Source organism: Petaurus breviceps, unplaced genomic scaffold, assembly GCF_028583685.1.
Source record: "Petaurus breviceps papuanus isolate PSGF00001 unplaced genomic scaffold, PetGlider_PUasm1.0 91041, whole genome shotgun sequence".
In the NCBI taxonomy this organism is placed as follows: Eukaryota; Metazoa; Chordata; class Mammalia; order Diprotodontia; family Petauridae; genus Petaurus; species Petaurus breviceps.
The window spans coordinates 38,039,113-38,065,831 of record NW_027187400.1 but is presented as its reverse complement, the minus strand read 5'-3'; the positions used below and the strand labels follow the sequence as shown (position 1 = coordinate 38,065,831).

At 49.2% G+C, this 26,719-nt stretch overlaps 2 protein-coding genes across 15 annotated transcripts in view; one reads left to right on the top strand and one right to left on the bottom strand.

The window, feature by feature from the left end:
- LOC138153944 (uncharacterized) overlaps positions 1-7,598 on the top strand; it is a 39,770-nt gene extending 32,172 nt beyond the window's left edge. For 3 of the 5 annotated variants that reach the window (XM_069078361.1, XM_069078362.1, XM_069078365.1), the window contains 3 exons: positions 419-505; positions 3,703-3,850; positions 5,263-5,824. In XM_069078361.1, coding sequence (XP_068934462.1) covers positions 419-505; positions 3,703-3,850; positions 5,263-5,294 — 267 coding nt within the window. In that variant the 3' untranslated portion in view covers positions 5,295-5,824. Of the gene's footprint in view, positions 1-418; positions 506-3,702; positions 3,851-5,262; positions 5,825-7,124 lie in introns of those variants that run through there. The other 2 variants (XM_069078364.1, XM_069078363.1) reach the window with 2 other exon arrangements.
- A 1,702-nt stretch (positions 7,599-9,300) lies between these two features.
- NADK (NAD kinase) overlaps positions 9,301-26,719 on the bottom strand; it is a 53,787-nt gene continuing 36,368 nt past the window's right edge. For 9 of the 10 annotated variants that reach the window (XM_069078352.1, XM_069078355.1, XM_069078357.1 and 6 more), the window contains exons 3-12: positions 22,368-22,451; positions 16,302-16,431; positions 15,680-15,788; positions 15,265-15,350; positions 13,509-13,611; positions 13,112-13,266; positions 12,477-12,576; positions 11,759-11,916; positions 11,106-11,188; positions 9,301-10,203 (exon numbers count right to left, since the gene is read on the bottom strand). In XM_069078352.1, the coding sequence (XP_068934453.1) occupies positions 10,056-10,203; positions 11,106-11,188; positions 11,759-11,916; positions 12,477-12,576; positions 13,112-13,266; positions 13,509-13,611; positions 15,265-15,350; positions 15,680-15,788; positions 16,302-16,431; positions 22,368-22,451 (1,156 nt within the window). In that variant the 3' untranslated portion in view covers positions 9,301-10,055. Of the gene's footprint in view, positions 10,204-11,105; positions 11,189-11,758; positions 11,917-12,476; positions 12,577-13,111; positions 13,267-13,508; positions 13,612-15,264; positions 15,351-15,679; positions 15,789-16,301; positions 16,432-18,589; positions 19,273-22,367; positions 22,452-26,719 lie in introns of those variants that run through there. The other variant, XM_069078360.1, reaches the window with a different exon arrangement.

The window sequence follows — 26,719 nt, the reverse complement described above, 5'->3', positions numbered from 1 at the left end:
AGCCAGGAGGGGTCTGTGGTGGGATTCAAACCCGGGTCCTTTGAACAGCCACTCCAGGACTGCAGTGCTTGTGGTTTCCCCACAGAGAGTGGAGCCTCCCAAGAAGATCCTTTCTCCATCCTGTAAGGTTTCCACCAAGACCATCTAAAGCCTCATTTTATAGATGAAGAAGCTGAGTGCCTCCCAGCAGCACCTGCTGGCCCTAGGCCACCCAGCCAGCCACCACCCGGGTTAGATGGGCCAGGGTGACTGCTGAGATGTCCCTTCGGGGCTTCCCTTGGCCCTCCCAGTGCTGGGCTAAGGAGCACAGAGTGCCCTCGGCAGTGCTGCCCAACCCTAGGTGGAGGGGAGGCGGCCAGTCCTCCCAGGCCTTCCCCAGGTCCCAGGTGACCTCAGAGGGACATCGCTTTCTTTGCAGATTCTGAGGGAGCTGAAGGTCCTGGTGTGGATTTTCCTGGTACAGAACGTCCCTGAAGTGGCTTACCTTTTCTATCTCCTCTACACGGTGAGCAGACTTGGGGTGGGGTGTGGGGGAAGAAGGGGAGGGAAGCCTGGCACCTGACATGCTCCCTTGGGCTCCCTTCTCTCACCTGCTTGTGGGCCTTTCTGTGGCCAAGCCAGCCAGAGCCCCCATTGAGCTGTGAGGATCAGGAGAATCTCTGCCAATCAGGCTGACCCTGGCTCCTCCCAGCTCAGCATGACCATCTCAGGAAAGCTGCACGCAGGCAGGGGAGACCCTTCCACCCTTGGAGGAGGTCAGCGCTCAGTTCCGGACTGGGCTGTGGCCTTGCTCTGCTCTACCATCCCATTTAGCCAAACTGGAGAAGAGCCATTGTTTGGACTGGAGGTGGCCTTGGCCAGGAGATGTGTTCTCTGTTGTTGGGGGTAGGGAAACTGAGGCAGCGGGTCTCACGGACCCTTTTCAGGCAGTCCCTAGGAGAGGGCTAGAGCAAAGGACGTGTACCCTTGGGTTCCCAAGGGGAGGAGGCAGGGGAGAATGGCTCCAGGCCCAGAGTGGTGGCAGGTGCTAGGGACTATATGTTGGGAAGGCTGCCGGATTCCAATTGAAGTGGGGCCACCAGGTATGGACAGGGAGGGCTCAAGAGAGCTGCTGTGTCCATGGGCTCTGTGAGGTAGCTGTGAACGTCCCAGCAGACAGACCCCAGCGAGTTTGCAGGTGCCCTGGTTCTCTTGAACACGATGTCTCTCGCTCATCCTGCCCTAGCTCATTGTTAACAGACGGAAATGCCATCGATCCCCACGGATGGATCTTCTGTTGTGCCGCTGACTCTGGGGAGGTGCTGAATGGCTTCCGGGGGTTTTTGGCAGACTCCCGAGGTTTTTCTGGGTAGACATGAAGCAGCACTCTTGTTTTGTCCTGGCCTTGCTTCACGGTTCCTTGATCTGTTGGCATTTCAAGGACCCTGGTCACTGTTAAATAGTACTGAGCGAGCCAGCATTAACTTTGCATAGGGTTTGTCCCAGAGCAGGCGCTCCAGAGGCATGGCCGATGCTGGCCGCTTTGCCTTACTCCTGCTCATAGTGGACAGGCCTCACTTTCTTCATTACACATGATATTGGCTGTTGGGGTATTAGAGACTATCAGAAGCCTTTTCAGCATTTACTGATATCTTTTGGTTTTATTGTTTGTGTTATTAACGTGATTTATGATGTTTATAGTTTTCCTTATAATGAGCCAACCAGCAAGGGGCAAGGCTGGATGCCTGGGGCTTCAGGTCTGCAGGCCCTTGTGCTTCACTTTTTGGTCCAGGGACCACCCTAAGCAGAAAGGAGACACTCAGGCAGCTCTTGTCTTCTGCCCTGCGTTTGTTCTTTTTCAAGCATCTAGCCTGGCTTGAATAGCAGTGGCGGCCACACGCAGGTTGAGAAGAGGGATGTCCCTGGTCCCTGAGAGGGCGAGGGCTCCCACACTCTCTTCCTCTTTAGAGAGTATGCAAATCTTGTTCAAGATGTATTGATTCCTTAAGGAGAGGACAAGGGAGGGAGCCAGGAAGTAATGAACAGTCCCGCTGCCCAGCTAAATTCCCACCTACTTCCCTGGTAACAAAATCCAGCTGGGCCAGGCATGACCTGAAACAGCAGCTGGGAAGACTGGACCTGGGATTGGCTGCGCTCCAGTCCAACCTGGCAGGGGTGACAGGCTGAGCTCTCCTCACCCTCTACTGGATGACCCCATCAGCCCCAGCACAGCTGCAGTCGTTTCTTTCTCTGTGAAAAATGGAACAAATGGAAAAAGGAACAATTCATTGATTCAGTTCACCTGAACATGAAAGGCCCACCCTGCTCAAGGCCCTGACTAGAATGACATGGGGGGTGGGGGGGGAGGGCAGGAAGGATGGCAAAGGAGAGTCAGACCCTGGACTCCAGGAGCACTGGGGAGGGAGCACATCTGGGGGTGGGTCCTTGGAATGCACACCAGTGCTGTAGAAAGGACTCCAGTCCAGCCAGGGGGACAGCCTGGGCCTGGCCCAGACAGCACCAAGGCTAGCTTGGCTACAAAGTGCAGTGACAGAAAGGGGGCCTCAGATCGGTCCCCAGGATAATTAGCTCTTAATGATCATAGCTAGCACTGATAAACCAGCCATTAGGCTTGCAAAGTGCATTGCATAGGGCCTCTCGTCTGAGCCTTACACACTCCTGCTATCATTATTCCCATTTTACCATCAAGGAAAGGGAGGATAAGCTAAATGACCTGCCCAAGGTCACAGAACAAGCATCTGCAGCAGGATTTGAACTCAGGTCTTCCTGACACCCCTCTAGTGCTGTATCTACTTTGTTGCCTTGCTGCCTCAGGACATGGAGGGAGAAGAGCACAGAGGCAGGCTGGTCATTCATCACACAAGGGCTATTGGAGATCAGGGTAGAGTGGCAGATAGAGAGCCCTCCCTGGCCTGGAAGGCCTCTGTTCCAGGCCTGTCTCTGATATGTTCTGGCTTGGGCCCTGGGCAACTCCACAAGGACACGAGTCACCAAAGGTGCTGGCCCCGAGGGGGAGGGGGTGTCTCCTCACGTCTCTCTGCCCCCACTAGTCCCACCCCTCGTCTTACAGCCAAGAAAAAAGAATCCCAGAGAAGCAGGACTTGCTCAGGCTCACACAGGGAGTGAGTCGGCCTGAGTGCTCAGTAATTAAATGTTGGCTGAAAGAAGACCGAGGAGCCCAGCGCACCCTGTGGAGAGGATTTGTGGAGGTCACTGAGCTCCTGCGGGGAAAGGGCTGGGTCATTCTGTCTCTCAGTGTCCCTTTAAACACTCTCGTTGGATTATTGAGTGGAGTGTGGCAGGGTCTGGGGGAGCATCTGGGCCACCCAAGGCAGAAGGCCCTGAGCACAGCCTATCTTTTTCCAAAAGAGCGTGTGTGTGTCTGTGTATTGTGTTTGCACGTCTGTACATGCATGCGTGTGCTCATGCGTGTGACCAGCCTGCAGCTGGATCGTGTTGTTCCAAGGGCACCCCCCTCCCCCTTACTGGCCACCCTGCTGTCCCCTGGTCTGGGGAGCCACACGACAAGCTGTGCCATGAGATGTGTGCGCTGGGGCTGGTGGGGGGCTGAGGCAGGCCTGAGATGGGCATGGTTGGGCCTGGCTGCTCCCCAAAGGGGCCCTCTGCTTCCTGGAGATCTCCCCTGGGAGCTTGGGCCCAGCCCACCTGAAGGGGCTGAGGGAGATGTCCTTGTCTTTTCAGATAAGCAGAGCATGGGGCCAGGGCAGCTCCTATACTGCAGAGGCAGCCGCCATCGTGGGCTCTTGCATCTCGGTGGCCATCAAGTCTGTCTTGCTTTGGGCCCTGGTGCACGTGTATCGAAGCTTTGGCCAGGGTCTAAGAGAGAGAAGTGAGTGGGCCCTTGCTGCTCCCTGACCCCCACCCTGCTATTGGGTCGTTAGATCATGGGACCTTAGAGGCCACCCCCCCATTTTACAGATGAGGCAACTGGGGCCCAGGGGCCCATAGATGTGGGTGGCCAAGCTGGGATTCAAGCCCCAGGCCCTCTGATTCCAAACCAATTAAGAGGCCACAGAGGGTCATCCCAAGGGCATGAACCCAGACCCTTCCCCATACTTGAGGGCTGGGCAATCATGCCTACTGTGCACCCATGCTAGACAGCCAGAGACAGACTCACTCTGCTCTAACTGGGGTGAAGCACCTCCTTTCCAGCTCACCTAGTGGGTGTCATCTGGTTAGATCTGGACCCTGGGCTGACTCAGGTCACTTTTGTTACAGCCCAGAAAACCCTCTTCTTTTGCCTAGTACTGTCTCCTCCTCCCCCAGCCCCAGCCTAAGGAGCAGAGAGTGGAGGGGCTGAGCAGTGCCTAGCCAAGGGCAGGAGATAAGGCTGAAACATGCCAAGGGGGAGGCTGGGGCCTCCACTGACTGCAGGAGCTCCCTGTCCTCCTCTGCCTGGCCTGTTCTTCGAATCTGCCTCTCCCTCCCACCGCCATTCCCTTCTCTGCACTACCTACCACAGATTCCATAATGCCCCCGCAGCCTTTCAGAACAAAGTTTTCTGCTTCCTGCTTGCAGTTCAGAAAGCAGAGTCTCAGGATGTCACAGTGGAAAGGGACCCATCCCAACATGCCCAGCTACAGATTTCACAGACATTATGGACTGGGGGCCAGGGAAGGCTTTTGAGTTCACAGATGTGGAACCCGGAGGGGAAGAGGCTGGCCCAGGGTCACCTCTCTGTTCAGTGGGATAGCGCAGACTTGAACCCAGGGCCAAGTACTGTCCAAGGACGTGCAGCAGGGATGCTCTAAAGTTAGCTTCTCCAACACCCAGCCCAGGACTTTGCCCCCTGCACTAGTCGGCTCCGAATGGGCTCCCAGTATATCTTTGTGGGGGTCACTTCCCACCCCCACCAGTGCATTTTGGTCCAGGGTCATAACCTAACCCATTGTTTCAGGTGCCTTCCTGAACGCCTAGCTGTTCCCTGGGGCTGGGGTCCCCACCCTGATCTCCAGCCCACAAAGCCGTGGTCTTGGTGGCAGGCCTGTGATCCTGGGGGCGAGGGGTCAGGGGTCAGATCTGTGGCTTGGGAAGCCAGGGTTCGGGTGCTGGCGGTTCTGCACTCTGTGCTCTCTGCCTCCACTGTCTGCTTGACTTGTCAGATTGCTGGGTCCCAGAAGAGGGATGAGGAGAAGAAAAAACTGACCAGGGGGGCTCTCTGCATGTTTGCTGGGCCCAGGGCAGGTGAGGGGCTGGCTGCCTCCACTGTCCCCTACCTACACCTCTCCTCTCTCTTGCCAGTGTTTTCTTCCTATGGAAGGATTGAGTCCTGAGCAGCCCTGCAGGTCCTGGAAGCTTCCCTAAGGCCTCCAGGGCTGGGATCAGGACAGGGCAGATGCCCCACTCCTGCTTCTGTCGCTCACTCACAGCGTGGACTGCAGCCCCCCCCCCCCATCCCTGCATGTGGCAGTGACGTCCATCAACAGCTAGTCGTGTGCCAAAGCCCCATCCAGAAATGCCTTGGAGGAGCCTTGGAGGACACAGGCTTTACCCCTGCGCTGGAGGGCTGAGGCTGTGGCTCTCCCTGGCCCCCAGGGCCGAGCCCGGAGGGGCAGGCCGTGCCAGGCCAAAGCTCCGGCTGAGCCTCCCTCCCGCACAACCCGAGGACCCAGGGCTTCTGGAGAGCTACTGCCAAGGACAGGAGAGGGGCTTGGAGCTCATGGGTTTCCTCACCCTTCTTCATACTTTTTGCCTCAATTTCAAAAAAAATCTTTCATACTAAAGAAACAAAGTTTTATTATTTTAACAAAAGGAGCTTTGGTTACTGGCTTTGTATTTTTCAATAAAGTATGCAGAACTCACAGGTGTGGTGTGGGGGCTCTTTGGCAGGGCTTGGGAAGCGTGGAAGAGCCCTGGGGGCCACACATGGGTCAGAGCCATGAATCCTATTAGGATAACCTAGCAGCTGCCCCAGGAGAAGAGCCAGGGACACCCATCTGGGCCCTTCCCACTCTACTTTCTTATCCCAAAGACTGGGAATTGCTCAGAGCTCCTCCTCCCCAGGGCTAAACTGTGTTTAGATCTCCTTGCGTTTCCCTAGTCTGGGATTCTTGAGATTTCGGTGAGCCCCGTTTATCTGCCTGGTAGCGGGGTCTGACCTGGGAAAGTGTCTTGTGCACAGAGCTTTCCTCCCCTCCAGGCCAGGGAGGGTCAAGCTGAGACCTTGCCCAGCTTCCACTTTCCTGGCTTGGTCCTTCCACAGCCTTGAGGGATCTTCTGGGCATACTATCAATCTGTTTTGTGTAGAAAATGACAGTCAAGGCCAAGTGGACAAGGTTGGCTGATTTATGTCACTCACAGGGGGCTGGAGACATAAGCTCTCAGAGAATGCATGAGAAGCAAAAGAAAGTGGCCGGTGTGGGGCTGGACCTCAAAATGAGCTCTGCTTTGGCTTGGTGCTGGGCAAAGGTCCCTTCCACTTCCACAGGCAGCAGCCTTTCCGACACTGTGCTCAGCTCTGGGCCTGCGACACAGTAGGGCTACATAAAGCAGTCTTATCCTGTCTACTGGCTGAAGTCCAACCCTGCAATCCAGTTATCTCTGGATCTTTAACAGTTGGTTGAAGGAGAACAGTCATGAACAAGGCAGAACAGATCCATTTGCACCTTACCGGCCATCTTTCTTCCCCTGGGCTGATTCCAAAAGTGATTTATAACCTTTAGATAGCCATGTTATTTTTTTACCCCAAGAAGTGAGTCAAGACTAATGGAAAACAAACCAAGCCAGATCACTAGGAAGTGCAGCTGAGAATTCTGCAGAGGAGCTGGGGTTTACCCTGAAAACGGCTCTGGAGGCGAGAGCAACGTTAACTCACTCTCCTGCCTGCACTCCCTCTGCGTGACATTAGGGCACGAGCCACATGAGGACCAGGGCTGGTGTCCAGGTGCTCAAAGGCCTCATTCCCTCCCAGGGTCAATGACTCCTCAGTGACAGCTTCACTCAGAATGCGGTGGGAGCGGCTCCGAAGGGCTCCTCTTTCTGAGTTCCATTCCCAGAGTACAAAGGTTGTATCATGCTCTCCCCAGGGCTGTACTTTTTTAAAAAGGTCTACCTTAAAGAAACCCACGAAGGGAACTCTCACTGCTTTTGTCTGCATCCTCTAGGCAGATGTGCTCGCAAAGCACCCCTGACCCCCAGTGCCTGAGAACTGACTCGTAGCCCTGCCAGGCTCATGCCGTCCATGCCCAAAGCCACCGTTCTATGGGTGTCCTTGCAGAGACCCTGCTGGGCCCCCCAAGAAGCTACCACTCAGAGACGAACAACTGTGAGACAACCCAATTTGTTTCTTAAGAAAAGAGTTTATTGAAAGGATGTGAAAATAGTAATATATGCTTTCAACAATAATAAATTTCCAAAGTATTAACAGTATGAAACATTAGGAATCTTCTCCAGAGGTTCAAAGCACACACTAAATTCATACCGTGCCCTGCTGCTTTTTAGTTGGCCAGCACGTGAAAAGCTTAGTCTAAGTTATCTTGCGGGAAGGACGAGTCAATCAGGGATCTCGAGGGCATTCAGTGACCCATCGCGAACTCAAGCAAGTCTGCCACCAAGAGACTGGGCAGCCGAAGAGGGAAGGCCCTGAAAGCACCAAGGCTTCTGGAGGGCCGCTTTCTGTACTGCCTGCCAGGGGGCCAGTAAAACAGGTGGCTTTCTGCAAAGTGAAGCATGACCACTTTGTTTCAAGCTGACTTTCTAAGAAGACTGCATTCCCAATCAGCTCACTTCTCAGAGTCTTCTGACGAGCTGAGAAGAGACAGGGCAGCTCGTGAACTATGAAAGAAGCTTTGCATATGGGCACATTTTTCATGTGCACTGGGTCATACCAAGTTCTTGGGTTCAAAAGATGAAAATACATATATACAATGAGGCATATATTACAGGCTGCATTTTGGAAGCACGCTCTCAAACATCACCCTAGAGCACAAACCTGAAGGTCCAGGAAGGACCAGTCTCTGGGTACATTTTCCCATGGATTGTGCCTAACTCAAATCTCCTCTATTTTCATCAGCCTTCCTTGCTCTATCATCCATACATAGCAAAGTAAAGGGCTTTTTGCTGATTCCTGTTCTTATCGACTGCATTTCAATGGGAAAAAAATACAAAGAAAAAATCAGAAAGGAAGCGGTTATCTCATAAATTAATTCCTCTAGGAAACATTAAGCATCAAGAGAGAAGCTCCATTGTACTTACATGTGAAAAATGAAGTGATAAAGCCATTGTAGCACATTCAGACCCCCAAGTCTGATGGGTCTTGCTTACTCGAACTATAATGCACCCCAACAACAACTTACAAAACCTGTACAAACAGATTATTAATTTATATCCACATACATAATTTCCAAGTTGATTCTACATGGTTTGTCTGAGAGCTTGGTTTTTGCAAAGCTCTCCCATCTTGATTGACACAGTAGACATGAGGATGAGGGGGACAGGCTACCCAAGGACCGGCCCCAGGGCAGGCCAAGTCAGGAGAAGCTTATTTGTCTCCTAGCCCTGAGCCCCCCTTGATAACACCAATCATTCCAATCAAATTCATTTCACTGATGAAATGAAACAGCGACTGACCCAGGAGCCCTTGGTGAGCTGCCATGGGGAATGCTGTAAAGATGGGGAAGCCTCTCCCTGCTTCCTGCGGTCAGCTCCCTGGTGTTCCACTGGGATTGGCGGCAGCATGGCCCTGGAGGCCACATGTGCCACACACAGTTCTGCACGGTTCAACTGGGCTTTGTATTAGTACATATGCTTTCAGCACAGACCCTCTGTTTCTGAATCTTCCTAAGATATATACAGAAAGTAGCATTTTACAAGCTGAGCAGAATCTTTAAAAAGTACATACAGATGTAAAATCTCTTCGTGTGTGCTAAAGGCACCATGGTTGCTAGGTGAGGAATGTGGGCAGTGTCTGGTCAGCCTCCCAAGGCAATGCTATCTATCCCTTCCTGTTGCTTTCTGGGGCAGGGGAGAGAACTTATGGGAGAGGTCTCAGGCAGCTGACTGGCCAGAGGGCTGGGGCAAGGGGCACAGCTGCCTTGCCCTATGGGTCTGAGCCATGGTTAGGTTCTGGTTGGTTTGTTTTGTTTTTAAACAAGAGTGTAAGGTAGGAAGGAAAAGAAAACCCCCTCCAATGCTGGAGGAAGGGGAAAAGGGACCCAGCAGCTGGAGCCACGGGCCCAAAGGGAAGTCAAGGCTGCTACTCACTCGGAGGGGAGAGGTGGAAAGAGAGCCCACCCAGGTCAAGGAACTTCAACAACAAAAATAAATCACAATTTTTCCAAATGACTATCAAAAATGTCCTTTTAATTTTGATCTTGGCAGAAGCATTTCCCCTGATAGTCTTAGGAAAAATAAAGATAAATTATATGTACAGAGGGGGAAAAATAGTTTAGAATCATCTGCTGAAGGAAGACATTTACTGTAATACATTTAAAACATCAAAGAACAATTTTTTGTTTTATAATCCAAAGGACAGATCAAGTCATACATATCCCCTCTGAATTTAAAATAGACTGACCTATGAAATTTCCATACACGTGGAATTACAAATATGAAGTTATGTAGACTATTATCATGTCACATTTTTAATGCTGGTATAAAAAAATCACTTTGACTTGGAAACTACAAATGAGCACATGTGGATTATTGGTATCTTAGGAAGGCCGAATCATTTCTAATCTTGCTTATTTATAAAACACAAAAGGAAACAATTCAAAACATTAAAGTTAATCTGGTTGACAAAAAAAGACAAATTTTAAACTCTTCCCTTTGGCCAGTGGATAGGAAATCACATGATATCTGGTCATCAGCAGATCAGACAACTGATATGAGGTACATCACCGTATTCAAAAATATATATATATAAATTTTATATATATATATATATATATATATATATATATATATATTTACAGACAGACACACACAGATTGGTCAAGTTCCGGGGGCTGGGGGGTTAAGGGAAGAGAAGAACACATTGAAAGGATTTGCACAGTTGCCCCCGGGAGTCGGGAACCTCACAGGGCACAATCAGCCACCTAGAACTCCTCTTCCTCCCCAGTGAAGTGGTTCTGCTTTTTCCGGACGTTCCAATGTAGACACTCCGCCAGGCTCTCAAACCAGTCACTCACAGGGTCCCGGAAACAGATGGAGGGGAGAGGGTAACAAGAGGTAGTGATGCTGATGCTGACACACACACACACACACACACACAGAGAAAACAAATGTGTGTTATACTTCAGAGCCTAAGAAAACTAAGCAGGTAAGTGTCACACGCTACCTCAGTGACAGACTCGAGTTGGGCCCTGCCCTCACGCGCAGGCAGGCCAGGCCAGGATGCAGATGCCGCCTGACTGAGGAGCTCAAGTGACAGAAGTGAGGCTGGGTAGGGGGAAGGCCTGGCCCCCCCACGGGGCATAACCCTTAAGCCTGTGTGGCCCAGTGTCTGCGGGCCGAGGGCCTGCCTGACCTTCAGCCCTGCCTCTACGCCCCGTGGTTCCCCACTTGGAAGCTCAATTTCAGGGAGCTGAGGCACTTGCTCCTGGGAGACCTCTGCTATCTATGCTGGGCAAGGCCAGAGATGCAAAGATGGACAAGAGGCGGCCTTGTCCTCATGGAGCTCATGGGCTGGGAGTCCCTTCAGAAACAAGAAGCTCCCTATGCCCTTCTGCTTTCTGGGAAGTGACAAGGGCAGCACGCAGTGAATGCCTCATTTACAATAAGTGAACAGAAACCAGGGGCCTCCCCCTGGACACACAGGCTGTAACCGTCCTGCATCTAAGGCTCTGGGGGAAGGGGGGGGGGGGCTGTTGACCTCATTCTGAGGAGGGAGCCATGGCCCCAGGACAGGTCAGAAAATGCTTTCAGGACCCTTCAATTCTAGGGATTCTGGGTCCATCCAAAACCACCAAGGGGTTCATCTGGCCAACCTGACCACCCACAAAATGTGGTGGCCAACAGTGCCACCACAGATGTTTGCCTCCAGAAAGTCGTGTGAGGCTGGGACCAGACAGGATGCCTGTCTCAAGAGGCCACTCCTCCCTCAGGCTCTTGGGGAAGTGCCAGGAATCTTGGAGGAAAATATTCACCTGTCTCCATGGCAGATTTCTTGTCTCTTCCGCCCGTCAAATGAAACCCACGCTGTGTTCCTAGCTTCTGGTGACAGTGTGATCTGGAAAAACCACCAAGGAAACCCCTGGGAGGCTGGTTCTCAATGTTTATTCTGGGAAGAAGGGACGGCGCAAGGACAGGCAACAGAGAGGATGTGGTGAGAGAGGGAAAGGCCAGGAGCACCCTCTGAGGGGTCTGGGCCCAATTACAGACGGGGGGAGTCACTGACAATTATGGGGGAGTGGGCGGCTTGATGGACACAGCTGTGGTGAGATGATCCTGCCCCTGGCCCTGTGCCAGAACTGGTAAAGAGGGGGCATGTCTAGATGGCACCAGAAAGGATTAAGTAACGGAACACAGGCAGGGGGAGGGAGGTGCTGTGAACGTGAAGTCACAGGTTGGAGGACGTGGTCATGATGGCCAGGGCATCCCAAAAGGGCCACAGGGTAGAAGCAGTGGCAAGTGGGCCGGAATGGGGCATGCAACGGAGCATCTGGATTCTGCTGGTGGGCAATCAGGGGCGAGAAGGGCAAGCAAGACATTCCCCCCAAGGCTAAAGGAGGAGGGGCCTCCTTCACCCAAGCTCTCAACGCACTGGCCGTGTCAGTAGTGTCTGCCCCCAAGGACTGACCTTGAGCTCCACGCCAGCAGGCACCACGATGGGCCGGAAGGACAGAGAGTGGGGGCAGATGGGAGTGATCATGATGGCAGGGACATTGGGGTGGATCATGGAGGCTCCTGCAGCAGCTGCATATGCTGTGCTCCCCGTGGGCGTGGACACAATCACTCCTGAGGCAGGAGACAAAACATTTCAAGGAGGGTCAGCAGGGGGAGGAGGTGCCAGGCTGAGGCTTATCCTCCTCCTCATCTGGAAAGGCCAGAGAGAAGGAGACCACACGGGACTAAAGAAGACTAGCAGGCCTTGGGCCGTGTGCCAGCCTCCCCAGCCTTCCATGAAGGGGGTTTGTTCTGTGAAGTTTAGATTCCTCCAAAGGGCCACACAGCCCTGCTCGAGGTTCGAGCGCAGGAGATCTAGACTCTTGCCCTGCTGGGGCTTTGGAGGGGGTCAAGTGCTCCATGAGAAAAGCTGCACACCACTCTAGGCAGCCACTTTAATTCCACCAGTATGCACCAGTCTCTGCGGCACAGTGTGGGACAGGACCTAGGGAGCAGAGAGCTAGGCCTGGAGTGAGGAAGATGGGGTTCCCAGTCTCTTCTGATTCAACCCCCCAGGATTAACTCTAGTCAAGGAAAGCTACCCCTGCCTGATGCCATCAGGCCCCCAGAGGCCACTATCTCTGCTCCCTGGACAGGTGTGACACAGAGCGTGAGGGGCCAACAGGACTTACCGTCTCCTTGGACTGTGGTTATCAGGTGTCCATCTAGATAAACATCAACATTAGAGAGGTATGAGGAGGGACCCCGATCGATCACCACTTCATTTAGAACCTGACAGACAAACACAGCATGTGACCCCGCGGGCAACATTGATTGGGAGGCCCCAACTCTCAGCCTGTGCTGGCAGGGCCCGCTGTACTAGCCTCACAAAGAAACACCCAGGCATGTACTCTAGGCAGGATAAAACCTCCCGGAGGGGACACAGCTCTGGAGGGGAGAAGAACAGACAGCTTGGAGGCGGCTCACTGGGCACAGGAAGTCTATGCTAGATACAAGGCTAGCTATGAGCGAGAGCCTGCCAGGACCTGGAGATCAGACTCCGGCTTCCTCCCCAGCTCCAGGACACACCACATCTAAGCTGTGGATGATCCCCGCGGGCCATCAGGTCGCGGTGCTCTGGGGCCAGCTTGGACTCCCAGGAGGCAGGGGTGTTCCCCCCACAACACTGTCCACTGCCCTCCCTGCCCCTACTTCCTACTGGAGTCAGACTTCAGAGAGCCCAAAAAGCAGCGGCTCACTGGAGCGAAGGCTGGGCGTACCATGCACTGCAGAGGGCGAGGAAGGAACGGACACCAACTGGACGAACCTGGTAGTGCATCATCTGTTTGCTGCTCTCCTTCTCCAGGCCGGGAGACAACACTCCGTTCTCATCAATGCCGTTCTGGATCACGGCTTTCTTTTCCCGGAACTCCTTGACCACCTTGACCTTGAGCCTGCTCCGGAGAACAATCGCAGCATTTCCTGAGTCAAAGGGGAAAGAGGAGGATCAGGAGGCATCACTCACAGCCTCTACAGAGAATGGCTCAGCCTTCATCTGGAGAAGAGCCAGGAACACCCGCCACATGCCCCCTGCCCAGGGCACACCGGGGGCCTGACCCATCCCAAAGGAGACGGGAATGGCCTGGTCACCAGCCCACGGCCACACTCGCTCCACAGGCCAGGCCCAGCCCGAGGGGCCACCCAGCTCTGCTGACCCTACTCACCCTCTATCACCTGAGTAACTTGGGACTGAAAGTTTTCAAAGTTGAACGGGGTGAGAAAGCCAAGGGATCCCAGGTGGAAGGCCATCACAGGAGGCACACTGCCCTGTTGGTAAGTAGGAAGAAGGGTCATTTGTGCGGATGACATGAGCCTCTGATCTCCTCTAGAATACACTGAATGCTACTTATCTAAAGGGGTCTCCAGCACCCTGGAGGTGGAATCCCAGAGCTGCATTCCAGGTCCTCCAACAGTGAAGGAAAGATCCTGGGTTTCTCATCAAGGCTCCAGGGTAACAGGGACAGGTTCCCTCTAGGCCTCGTCTCTAGCAATCCTCCTCTTTCCCTCTGCTTTCTGGGGAACAGGGGCCCTGACTTCCAAGACCAACCAATAACGTCACCTGTGCCCTTGGCACCCGGGAGCACATTCAGTTCTTACTGTCCAGGGACTCCTTCGTTTCTGCCCCCATGCTGGCACACAGGAAAAAGAGGGCCCGGTTTGAATCCTCTCTAACCCCTCCCCATCTGGGTGAAGTCCCTTCAGTCTCTCTGGGCTTTGGTTTTTCCATATCAGGGGGGGATCAAACTAGAAAACAAAGCTCTATGCCTCTGGTCCTCTTTGCTCGCTCTCTCACATCAGATCTTCCTCTTTCCTTCCAGCTCCAAATTCTTCCAAAGGCTTACCACCTAATAGCAGGAGAGCTCTTCCCAACTCTCTGCACCATCCCTGGAGACTTCCTAATCTTCCCCTGAGTTCTCTCTGAAGTTCCCTCCTCCCTTCAGGATCCTGTGCCTAGTTCTCTCCTCCTTGGGCTCTAAATAGGCGCCCCCCCCCCCCAAGCTCAGGCCTCAGCCCTCTGCTCTTCTCTCCCTGAATTCAGACCATTAGCAACCTCATCCACTGCACATGACAAGGACTGCCTGGCCCCCGGTCCTCCTCAGGCCCACATGTCTGCCTGACATTTTGTTACCCAGGCACATCTGCCCGCACCTCTTACCTGAGCACCTCTGCCCCATCACCCACTCTGTCCTGGGCTTCCTTATAACTCCCAGTGGGGCCATACTCCCCTTGGGCAGACTAAAGCCTCCACATCATCTTGGTCTTGTTCTGAGTGCTTGTCCCCTACGTTTAGGTCCTACAGAGAATCTTCTTTCCCAAAGTCACCTAAAGTTACCCCTTTGTTACTGTCTCTCCCTCGGGTCAGGCCCTGACCACCCCATGCTGGCATTCCTGCAGTGCCCTCTGAACTGGCTTTTGGGCCTCCAGGACTTTCTCTCTCTAATCCCATATGGACAACACTGCCAGATTAATTGTCTATAAGAAGCAACACTACACTTGAAACTGTCCCATTCAAAACTCTTCATGTGTCTCCCCCATTGCCAACAAGACTGTCTATGTTCCCTTGCCTGGCAGTCAAAGCCCCCCTACCACCCACCTCATCTCCATTACCTGGTGCCCTAGAGACGCTCTCTGCTGTAGGCAGGACAGCAGCTCCCCTACTCACTCACTCTGTGTGGTACCACGCCCCTAACTCCTACAATGCTATTCTAATGGACACACAAAACACTTGCATGGAATGACTCTTGATTAAAAATTAATATTTCTAAACTTGTTTTACGTAAAAAAATGAAGTATCAACCAAATTTTCCGAGTTGTAAAGTACAAAACTATGAGACAGAAAGAAATGAAAAGAGATTCCAGAGACCTTAAGAAGTGTCTACATGAAACACAACGTTGCCTTTTGTGCCTCCCCAAGCTTACCTGGAAAAGGGAAGATGCGTAAAGCAAGGTCCCATCTCCTCCCAGGCAGATGATGAAATCTATCTGATTTGAGATGTCGTCATAATCTGGAAACACCAAGAGAGATGCACTTGGGAAGAGCAGCTTTCCAACTCAGATTCCAGGATGTGCCTCATCAGGTGAAGGAGAATCTCCGTTTACTGAACTGGGGGCCTCCAACACCACCTCACCCCAGCCCTCAAAGGCAACAGCAATGCCCAGGAATGGCAAGGCCACCCCAAGTGGCTAAGCTGGAAAATGACTGCAAGGCTTCTGGCCTCAAATCCAAACCTTTCCCCATCACACCGCACAGCCTGAGCTACTGCTAATCACATTCTTGGGTAGTGAGAACCAATGGAAAATCAATGAAACCTTCACAATTCTGCAGAAGGATTACCTTCCCTGAAGGTGCAGAATTTCTTCTTCACGGTTCCAAAATGTTCATCGTTCACTATGGCAGGGTCTTCTAAAACTTTTTTTTCTACATACACAATCATGTTGTTTTCCTAAGAGTAACACACACAAGTGCACAGATTATTTCAGAAATATACCAATGCCCCATCAATCAGGCTCATGGTGGTAGAAGTTTGATTTTATAAGGCTCAACAATACTAAAACCAGAGGAAAAAGATTCAATTCACCAATATCCTGTAGCCCAGAAATAAATTTCTGCTTGTTGCAGATATGTCTTTCTATCACTGCTCATGAGCACATGACAAGTCTCACTACAGAAAAGGATATCTGGGTGAGGTTTACAGTCTCACACTCGACACTTACACCTCACATTTACATACTAGAGATGGACATGAAATGACTCTCTTTAGCTTAAGGAGAGATAAACTGCTTTGGAAACTCAGACCTTTATACATTTATGACAACCACAAACAGGATTTCTTCTTTGGTTCTTCCCCAACTAGAGTGTCCTCTAACCCAGCAGGTTTGGATTGTTATTTATTTTTTGGTCTGTGGGTTACAAAGTACTGTCCTTCACTGTGATAGTTCCCAACCAGCAGGCATACCTCCATAAGATACACACAGAGGGCTTTAAAAGGCTGCAAGAGACTGGCATCTCGTATCTTCTTTATCACAAGGACACTCTTTGGAGATTTGTTCCATGTCAACCGCTGGCTTGCTGGATCCTGAATGTGCCTGCAAAGTAAATAAAGCGGCTCCTGTAAGGGAAGACAAAGCTTCAAGAAGGACAAATTCACTAACTGAGCAGGCGGAGGAGGATTCTGTCCCTTAGACTCATCGCTACAACGGCGCCTGAACCAAAGCCCTGCCTACATCGCGCTCTCTGGGCACACAATGTCTCCCTGCTTTTTAAATGTCCCTAGCTATAGGGTTAGTAATTAAATGCAATCCAAGATGATGATCTTCTTTAAAATGTCCCCCACACCTTGAACAACTAATTCTTGTTCTTTACCTACAATTTTTTTGGAACTCAGCTCAAAAATCTATGCCCCTCCCCACCCAAACCCTGAATTTTTTTCCTGATTTAACCAAGAAAAAAACTGGCCAGCATCCACAGTCCACCATCTAAATCAATAAAACTGACTTTCACTTTCCTGGACATGTTCATGGGAGCTTCCATCTATGGACAGACACAGAGTTTGCTGTAGATCCAGAGAACTCACTGATGAGTCTCTCAGGCTGAGGCAGTGCTAATGCTTGAGCTCAAGACCTGCCCTCCCTTATCAGATGGTGGACTCTCAAAGGGCTGGGATTACGTCCTCATGTGCACGATGAGGGGATCGGACTGGATGCTCCCCAAGGTCCCTTTGGGCTCTGACACACTAGAACCCAGAATCCACAGAGGGCTTGGTGCACACAGAAGGTGGTCTGGTCTTGCCCACTGAATGTGAGCTCAGTGGCTGGAAGAGCTGTGCAGAAAAAGGGCATGTTCCCAGCCCTGGCCTGGCCCTGTGAGCTCTGTGGCCAGACTCCACAGTCAGGTTACATTAACTTCACTTCAGTGTGTCCGGCTCATATTCCATTACCTTGTCAGCTTTTTGGGGATAAGACCATGGCTACCAGACCTACACAGGCAGGGTACCCTTGGCCTCCCAATTACTACTGGCTAAAGATTAAGAGGAGGATTCAGACGATGGACTTCCACCTCCTATTTCTCCAGGACTACTAATAAGCAATTAAAAGTGAAATTTATCTTCCTTCCTCAGAGGGTAAGCAGTAGGAGGGAAGAGGCATCAACAACCACCCAAGAGCAGAGAATCAGCTCAAAGCCAATCTCTGTGGAAGATACAGGCGACAGAAGGAGCGACTCCTCCGATGACTCACTTCTCGAGCTAGCTGAAGGATCAAAGTATAACAAAGAAAAAAAGTGCCCAGGAAACACCAGGAAAGATCCCACTGGTTTTGGTATTAGTACAGGGCAATGGTGAACACAAGGGAAGTCCTGCTCCACCTCAGAGAAGGCCCAATTCAGCCTCCTCAGACTGTCTCATTAAAGACAAAGCTGATTTATCAACTTGACAACAGTATTCAGTCTATTCTGGCAGTACTGATGCAGGGCTCCGACTACGTCAGACTGATGGCTTCCACAGATTTGCCTGACATTATAACTCAAGAAATATAAATTACACATCACACCATGTAACTACCAGGATGCAAATGTGTACATTTGTCAAAAGATTGGAGAGATTATGAAAGCTCACCACCCCTACCACTTTCTATCTATACTTAGTGCTATTATGCTACAGAAAGACTACCACTACTGTGTCCCTATAGCTACAATGTACCTACAATGTCTGTTCTTAGGGGAAAAGGGAAGGTCACTCCCGACAAAGGTTGAATCACTCCCAATTCCAACTTCCATCTGCTGTCAGGCTACTGAAGGCAGGGGGCCTTTGGGGACTCACCCTAAAGTTTCACCAGTGAGAAAAATCTTTCAAGAACTACAGTTGATTACTACTCTTATCCTTATTCTAGCAAAATCTGCAAGCTTACAAAGTACACTTTTACTGGCAAATGCCAGCAGCCCGATGCAGCAGCCCCTTTATGCAGCAAAGGCTCGAAATCAGGGCCTTACAAAGACTCCCACTTCTAGGTTCCCTTTTCTCAATTCCATTCATCTATGTTTAAAAACAACACAAAATACAAAACACACAGTATAAATGTCATCTGAATGAAGACTCCATTGACCAAGAGCTGAGATACACTCTAGCACTTCTCAGAAATTCCTGATCTGAACTCTTCACTGATGAAGAAGACTGGAACGAGCATTTCTACCTTTGCTATCAATGTTTGCCGAAATGCCCAGAGCACCCATTCTTTGCACAGTACTCACCACTTAAATGAGATGTCATTCACAACATTCTTTATGATCTTCATGGCTTTCTTCCAAATCACAAATAATTCTTGAAATGTTTCTTGTTTATTTTAAACTAGGCTGCTGCCATTGTTAAAAGAATTTTGTTTCTCTTGGCAGGCAAAGAGAGATTTAAGACAAGCTAACAAAACTTAAAACACACCCAAACTTTCCTAGCTATGCATTTAACTAATGTTAACTTAATTTCCAAATACTAAAATTTTCATCCCAAAGCATAATTCTAAGTCATCTTTCGGAGATTTTTAAAAATACTAAGCCAAAAGTCACCTAAAATGAAAACTTTGTAAAACCACCGTCACTCATGTTACGTCACTCATAATACAATCCTTTCTCTTAATGATCCACCTCAAAGAAAGTCTTCCAGATTGCTTCTAATTGGCACCATGTGAAAAATCATGGGATCTTAGCTCTTAAATAAACTAGCCATCAAAGATGAATCTATTCCTGTTTCCTTTTAATCTACCAACACTCCAAAAAAGCCAAAGCAAACCCTGTCAGGGCTGGCAAACCTTCTCTTGGTCTCTGAACAGTAGCCTAAAACTGCTCTCCTTAACAAGCATGAGGGAAGGTGTCTGCCGGCTCCCAGCTCCCAGCTCTTCTGCACACTAAGCCTCAGCAGCACTGAGCGTCCTTCCTGTCCTGCCCTGCCCTGCCCACCTTCTCCACAACTCAGCCAAGTATGAAAGCCAGTCAAATCTCTCAGAGGTCTGGCTCAGCCCCATGGGAGGGGCTCTTACCACAATCAGGCGGAGTCTGATGGGAGCACAGCCCTCCTCTTAGCCAAGAGGTTCAAAACAGTGTAGGCAAGGCTGAGGTGATTAAGGGAAAACTCCTCCTGACTGATTTCCTTAAGAATTCAACACAGAATTTCTCATTAAACTACTGTATTTACATGTTTGAACTGTCAGGATATTTTAGATCGCTAATTATTAAGGTGGTAAGAAGCAATGTATTGAAATGAGAAAAGCAAAACCAGATTTGTTTCACTGTACTGGAAGTGAAAAATCATCCCCACTGCAGGGGTCCATGGGCATACTAGGAACACACCTGGGTAGGTGTGGTCATTCAGGGCTCTCACACATACTTTATTAGCAATGTCTCCTGGCAAATAATACAGGCCTGCAGTGGGAACTAGAAGAAGCAAATCCATGAAGGCCAAAAGTGAGAGACAGCTGGGAGAGAGCTCCTTCTGTACCCGCTAGGCGACATTTGCATGGGAACAGGCCCTGGGAGGACAAACATGCCAAGGGGCAACTCATTTCACAGAAACCTGATAAGCCCTTGTTCAGGAGCTGCAAAGAGCCCCCAGCCAGGCTGACCACAACAACTTTGGAATGCGAGGGGTCTTAAAGTTCGTTCTAGTCCAACTCTTCAGCCCCTCAAGATCACCTTCTCTAATGTCCCTTTGCCATCTGGTCTCTGTGACCAAAAGCAGGAATGGGCTGGTCTTTTCTAACCATCTCCCACACCCAAGCTCTCCTGTGCCCGGCAGCATTTCACAGAGAAGCTGCCTTCTATCTCATCTATCACTAGGCCCAGCTGTGTCAGCAGCCAAAGCCGATCAGCAAGCTGGGACCAACTGCAAAGTTGATTCAACCTATATTTGTTGACCACATGCCATGTGAAAGCCTCTGTTCCAGGTATTGCTCAACACAATGGCTAAGAAGGTAAAAGGCCATCTTCACAGGAGGAGGAGAGAGGGGAAGAAGGGTTAGTTAAAAATTAATCATGGGGATGATAAAAATACCAATGTCAATTAGCCTCCTTACATGTAAGGTGAGAAACCAAAGTGACTGAGACAAACAGAATACAGTGACTTGCCCAGGGTCACCCAGGTAGTGGATGTCTGAGCTGGATCTGAAATCAGGTCCTCCTGACTCCATGACTAGCGCTCTATCCACTGAGGCACCCAGCTGCCCTTGAAAGAACAATTACTTTTTGATTTGGACATGGGAGGAAACATCACAATTCCTCATACACTGTTACACTCTCCTCAGTTATCTGAATCTCCTTTAAATGAGGAAGTACTCCCAGTCTTCTCGGAAAGTTACAAAAATAACAATGTTGCAGAATCTTCAAAGACAAAGGGGAAGGAAGCTTAAAAAAAGAACTATTAACTTTTACAATTTTATTTATGTATATACTGAGTATGGGAACACTCCCACAAAGCAGCACTTATTTCCTACCCTGCCTCAATCCAACTTTCCTGAAACCTCAGCAACAGGATCAGAAACCCTCCAGCCACCTTAATACCCACGAGTGGGCTCCACCTGGTATCTGGAGTGTGTCTACCTCTAGAAGGGATACTGCTGACTCTATCACTTTAATCCTCACCAAGAAGACCTGTTTTTCTCTCCTACTCAATGATGCACATCCATTACATGCACATCCACACACTAGACCAAAGATCAAAATCTAGTTCACTTGCTCCTAAACAAATGTCCTAAAGGGAAGACACTGGAATCAGACTTCTAGGTGGCTTTTGTCACACTCTAACACGGCTGTGGTTAACCGCCCCCCCCCCCCGCAAAATGGGCACCAACAGATACAGTGGGGGCCCCCCATCACTGCCTCAACCACCAATCTCCACACAACTCAAACATCTGTCTCTGCTCTCCATTCGTCCTTCCAGGCTATTTCACACCCTTCGGTTCTCTTTCAGCAGGCTTTGGAAAAGAGGCTCTACTGGGACAGGGCTGCCCACTCCCCTTCTTAAGAGGGCCTCCTTCCTGCCTCCTCTGGCTGCTGTGATCTACCTCCCAGCTGTCTGCCTGCTCCTTCTCATTCATTCCTTCCTCCCCCTCCTGAACCTGAGCAGGGCTATCCCACAAGGCCCTGGCCTCCTGGGGCCTCTTCTCACCTCTCTCTATACCCTAGGACTTCAAAGATGAGCTTGATGCACGCGATTGTCAAATCTACAAGCCCAGGGCCACATTTCTGAATGGCTACTGGATACTGTCCTAGGCATAACAGAGCCCCACCTGAACTCATGGCCTTTCCTCTAAAACCCTCTAGCCAGCCAGGCCAGACCCTCGGGCTCCTCCTTGACAGGTCCCTCTTCCTCATTCTCTATGTTCAATCAGCTGGCACACGCTGTCAAAGCTGCTGCCACCATCTCTCTGGTGTATATTCTTCCCCTCCCCTTCCTTTCCACTGTCACTGTTTTCCTTCAGTTCATAACAGCTCACCTAGAATGTCTTAATGGGCTCTGTCTCCAGACCCTCTTCCTCCTGACATTCTTGCCAAAATGTAGGCCTGATCCCATGACTCCCTTTCTCAGTTTAGCATTCAAGGCCCTCAGTAGTCTGATTCCAACCTCCTTTCTTGGCTCCAGGCAGAGGGGACTATTCTCCCTTTTGCTTGAATACGCTAACCTCCACATGCCTACTACCATCTCCCCTCACTCCTCCATCTCCAGTTACAGAATCTGAAGTCTCACTGGACTCCTGCCTCCCCTCCCCAGCTAGAACAGATTTCTCTCATAAATCCATCCGATGAGACCTTTGCATTTCATCTTCTAATTTGTCTTGTTGGTTACCTGTGGACATCCCAATCCCCTAACAGGGAGAATACCCCTAAGGATAGAGACTGAGTTACTTTTCCTATTTATGTACCTAACACACAGCCTTTTGCACAGTGGTGACAAAAGTTTATTGAATACAAATTAAATTCTAACATCAAAAAGCTAAACCCTAAATATTTATTGTCAAGCAAAAAGAAAAGAAAGTCCACTTACATGATAGTCTTGGGGTTCTGCAGCATACAAGCCTTTGGTCCAAAAGTGGTCACTGGGCACGGCCCATGCAAAGAACGGGTCCTCCTTTTGGGGGAAAGAGGAGGAGAATAGACAACATTTCTGGTTAGTACCTTAAAATAAGGATTTGAAAAAACAGCTGTTTGGAAAAAAACCAAGAAATTATACTAACTTTAAAAAGTGCAAAAAGAGACTAAAATATCCATACTGTTTGAAGAGATCTATCCCCCCGCTAAACCAAGAGAAAACAAAGTACTTCCAGCAGCATTTTCTGTGGTAGCAAAAAACTAGAGAGTAAGTAGCTGCACACCAAGTGGGTGATTTCTCAGCAAACCGTGCTACATGAAAAGTAAGAGATATCGCTGTGCTAGGAGAAGGGGGCACACAGAAAGATTGCTAGGACAGCCAGTGCAAAATAAACTGAGCAGGGCCAGCAAACAACAGACAACAGGACGACCTCAATGTAAACAGAGAATGACAAAAAAAATGCCTGAAAGCTACAAGCAGATGCTCTGCCCCATTTCTCGGAAGAGGCTGGGACCAAAGGTATGGAATACAGCAGAAATGACTTTCTGGAGAAGTTTTATTCTTTATTATAAAGGATGGGGAGGGGAGAGATATAGGGAAAATGTAGGTGATATCAAAACAAAATATCAAAAAAGTACTATTTTTTTTTCCTTTTTTGGAGGGCAATTGGCATTAAATGACTTGCCCAAGGTCACATGGCTAGTTTTTATGTTAAGTGTCTGAGGCCAGATCCAAACTCAGGTCCTCCTGACTCCAAGGTCGGTTCTCTATTCACTGAGTCATCTAGCCGCCCCAGCAGAGTTTGTTGGTTTTTTTTTTTTTGCTTTTTTTTTTTGGAGGGGGGAAGGCCAGGCAATTGGGGTTAAGTGACTTGCCCAAGGTCACACAGCTAGTTTAATAAAGTACTTTTGCAAAGTCAAAATTCAATCTGAAGCACAGTGAGCTGTCCATGGAGAAAGGGATCACAACATCCTCTGTCCACAATAGGAGCAGACCTAGGTTTGAGCCCATGCTGTTATTCCCAAGGACCAAGGTGCTGCCACCCTGAAAAAGTCACTTCAAGAGCCTGTGAAGCCCAAGTAAACCAAGATGTGTCTACCTCTGGAGAACACCCACCCGACGGGCAGCACAGACTCTGCATCTGATAACTCAAAAAGGAACGTGGGCAGCCAGGTCCAACGGAACACATGGAAGCAGCTCTAATCACAGCAGGCATGTGTTAACTCAGAGCAAGCAAAAACCTGTGGTGGTGACCTCTGTCTGCAAGACAATTTGCTGACTGGTTCAAGGGAATCCATGACACAAAGCCTTTTCTCTTAGTCCAGCCTTTGGCTGGGCCCCAGATGAGCTAAGGATGCCACTGAAAGTCTAGGAGTCCTTCCTGATGAAAAATGCTACTCACCTCTTGAAAGAGAAGTAACTGTCTCAAGCATACAGGGTGAGAATACGTATTTTGATTAACTGGAAAAATAAAATTTAATTTAAAAAATTCTAGGAATTTGGCTGTCTAGCAAATTAAAGGTTCACATCCTTTCCCTCAACATGGATGAGAACACAGTGGCTTTCTTTATCATTAATTTTAGTATTGTTCTCACTAGAAAATAACATTCTTAGAATAAGATAACTGGAGCATTTATGAATTACTGAAATAATTAAATGGGGGCGGAGTCAAGATGGTAGAGTAGAAGCAGGACCTCCCCACTGCTCCGGCTTCCACCTTTCCCAATCCATGTAAAAAGGGGACTCTAAACAAACTTTGGAGCTGCAGAACCCACAAAATGACACAGAGAAGCTAACCTCCCGCTGAGGACAGCCCGGCAGGCCCAGAGGAATCCAGCACAGTATTCTGGGAGCCCAGCCCAGCCCCACACCTAGGCGTTAGCCCCAGGGTGGGCCTGACCAGCCACTGGCCAGAGGGACTCCAGATCAGCAGCAGCTGTGGCCGTTTCCAGATTTATCAACACACAGATGCGAAGGACAAAGTGAGAGGTCAGTGCAGTCTGGACTTTGGGACCCAGTAGGTGGGAGTGCATGGGTTTTGCCCCCAGGGCGAGAAGCCACTGAGACACTGGCACAGCCAGACGCCAGCACAGCCAGCCAGCGCCACGTGGCAGCTTCAGCTTCTGGCCTGCAGAGTATAGGGGGACCAAGCACCAGCCTGAGGGGTAATTACTCTTGCTTTAAACTTCTTGGATCTGGATTGCAGTCCAGGGTGGAGGTCCTGGGGTGTGTGTCCAGCTTGCCAGAGCGTGTAGAGACCTCAGAGAGGGCACCCATCTAATACCTCTGGCAGCTGAGAAAACTCCAGCATTTGGGACGAAAGCTCCCCTGTATGGTGGCAGAGTCCTACTGTGGCAAAAAGCCCAGGGGTCAAGTGACTGAGGGGTGACATGACCAGGCAAAGGAAACAAAGCAGACAGAAGATTCCAACATTAGACTCCTATTTGGGAGACAAAAAGGAGCAAAGCATGGAACAGGAGGAAGACAGTGAAGTCAGAACTCCTGCACCAAAAGCTTCAAAGGAAAATACAAGCTGGTTATAGGCCACAGAGGACCTTAAGAAGCATGTAAGAGAAGTGGAGGAAAAATTGGGAAAAGAAATGAGAACAATGCAAGAAAATTACAAAATGAGAGTCAGCCTGACTGAGGAAAATAACACCTTAAAAAATAGACTAACTCAAATGGGAAAAGAGGCCCAAAAAGGCAATGAGGAGAAGAATGCCTTAAAAAGCTGAATTTGCCTGATGGAAAAAGAATCTCAAAAGTTCAATGAGGAGAATCGTTGCTTCAGAATTAGATTGGAGCAAATGGAAGCTAATGACTTTATGAGAAATCAAGATGCTGTTAAACAGATCCAAACAAATGAAAGAATAGAAGGCAATGTGAAATATCTCATGGGAAAAACCACTGACCTGGAAAATAGATACAGGAGAGATAATTAAAAAATTTTTGGACTACCTGAAAGCCATGATCAAAGTAAGAACCTAGAAATCATCCTTCAGGAAGTTCTTAGAGAAAACTGCCCTGATGTTTTAGAACTAGAGGGCAAAACAGAGGTTGAAAGAATCTACCGATCATCTCCTGAAAAAGATCCCAAAAAGAAAACTCCTAGGAATATTATAGCCAGGTTCCAAAATTCCCAGATTAAGGAGAGAATATTATAAGCAGCCAGTAAGAAACAATTTGAATATTGTGGAAACACAATCAGGATAACCCAGGATCTGGCAGCTTCTACACTGAGGGATTGAAGGGCTTGGAATATGATATTACGGAGGTCAAAGGAGCTGGGATTAAAACCAAGAGTCACCTACCCAGCAAAACTGAGTATCATGTTTCAGGGGAAAATATGGTCATTCAGTAGAATAGAAGACTTTCAAGCATTCTTGATGAAAAAACCAGAGTTGAATAGAAAATTTGACATTCAGATATAAGAAGCAAGAGAAGGTAAACAGGGAAAAGAAATCATAAGGAACTTATCAAAGTTGAACTATTAACATTCTTACATGGAAAAACGATAATTGTGACTTATGAAACTTTTCTCAGTAGCTGAAGGGAATAGAAATATATATATATATATGGCTATATATGAGGGTATATGGGCATATGAATACATGTGAATGTGTGTATATATGTTTACAGATATACATAGAGGGCACAGGACCAATTTAACAGGAAGGGATGATACTTAAAAGGTGAAATTGATAGGTGAGAGAGGAATATAATGAGAGGAGATGGGGAGAGACAGAATGGGGCAAACTATCTCATATAGAAGAGGCAAGGGAAAATGGTTACAATGGAGGGGAAGAATAGGAAGGCAAAAGGGAATGGGTCAACCTTATTCCCATTGAATTTGGCTTGAGGAGGGGATGAAATACACACTAAATAGGGTTTCTTACCTTCCAGGAGAGTAGGGGGGGAAAGGGATAAGAAGGGGGATGATGGAAGGGAGAGCAGATGATGGGGGAAGGAAGTTGGAAGCACCCACTTTTGAAAAGAGACTAGATCAAAGCAGAGAATAGAACAAGTGGGAGGTTGGATAGGAGGGAGGGAAATATAAGTCAGTCTTTCACAATATATCTACTATGTTATTGTTTTGCATTAGCCACACATGTACAACCTATACTGAACTGCTTATCTGCCCAGTAAGGGTGGGTGACAAGAGAGGAAGGGAATGAATCTGGAATTCAAAGTTTTAAAATAAAATATTCAAATATATATGTATATATACTATTATTAATACTATTTTACATGTAATTGGGAAATAAGATATACAGGCACTGGGACATAGAAATCCACTGGAAAAGTCA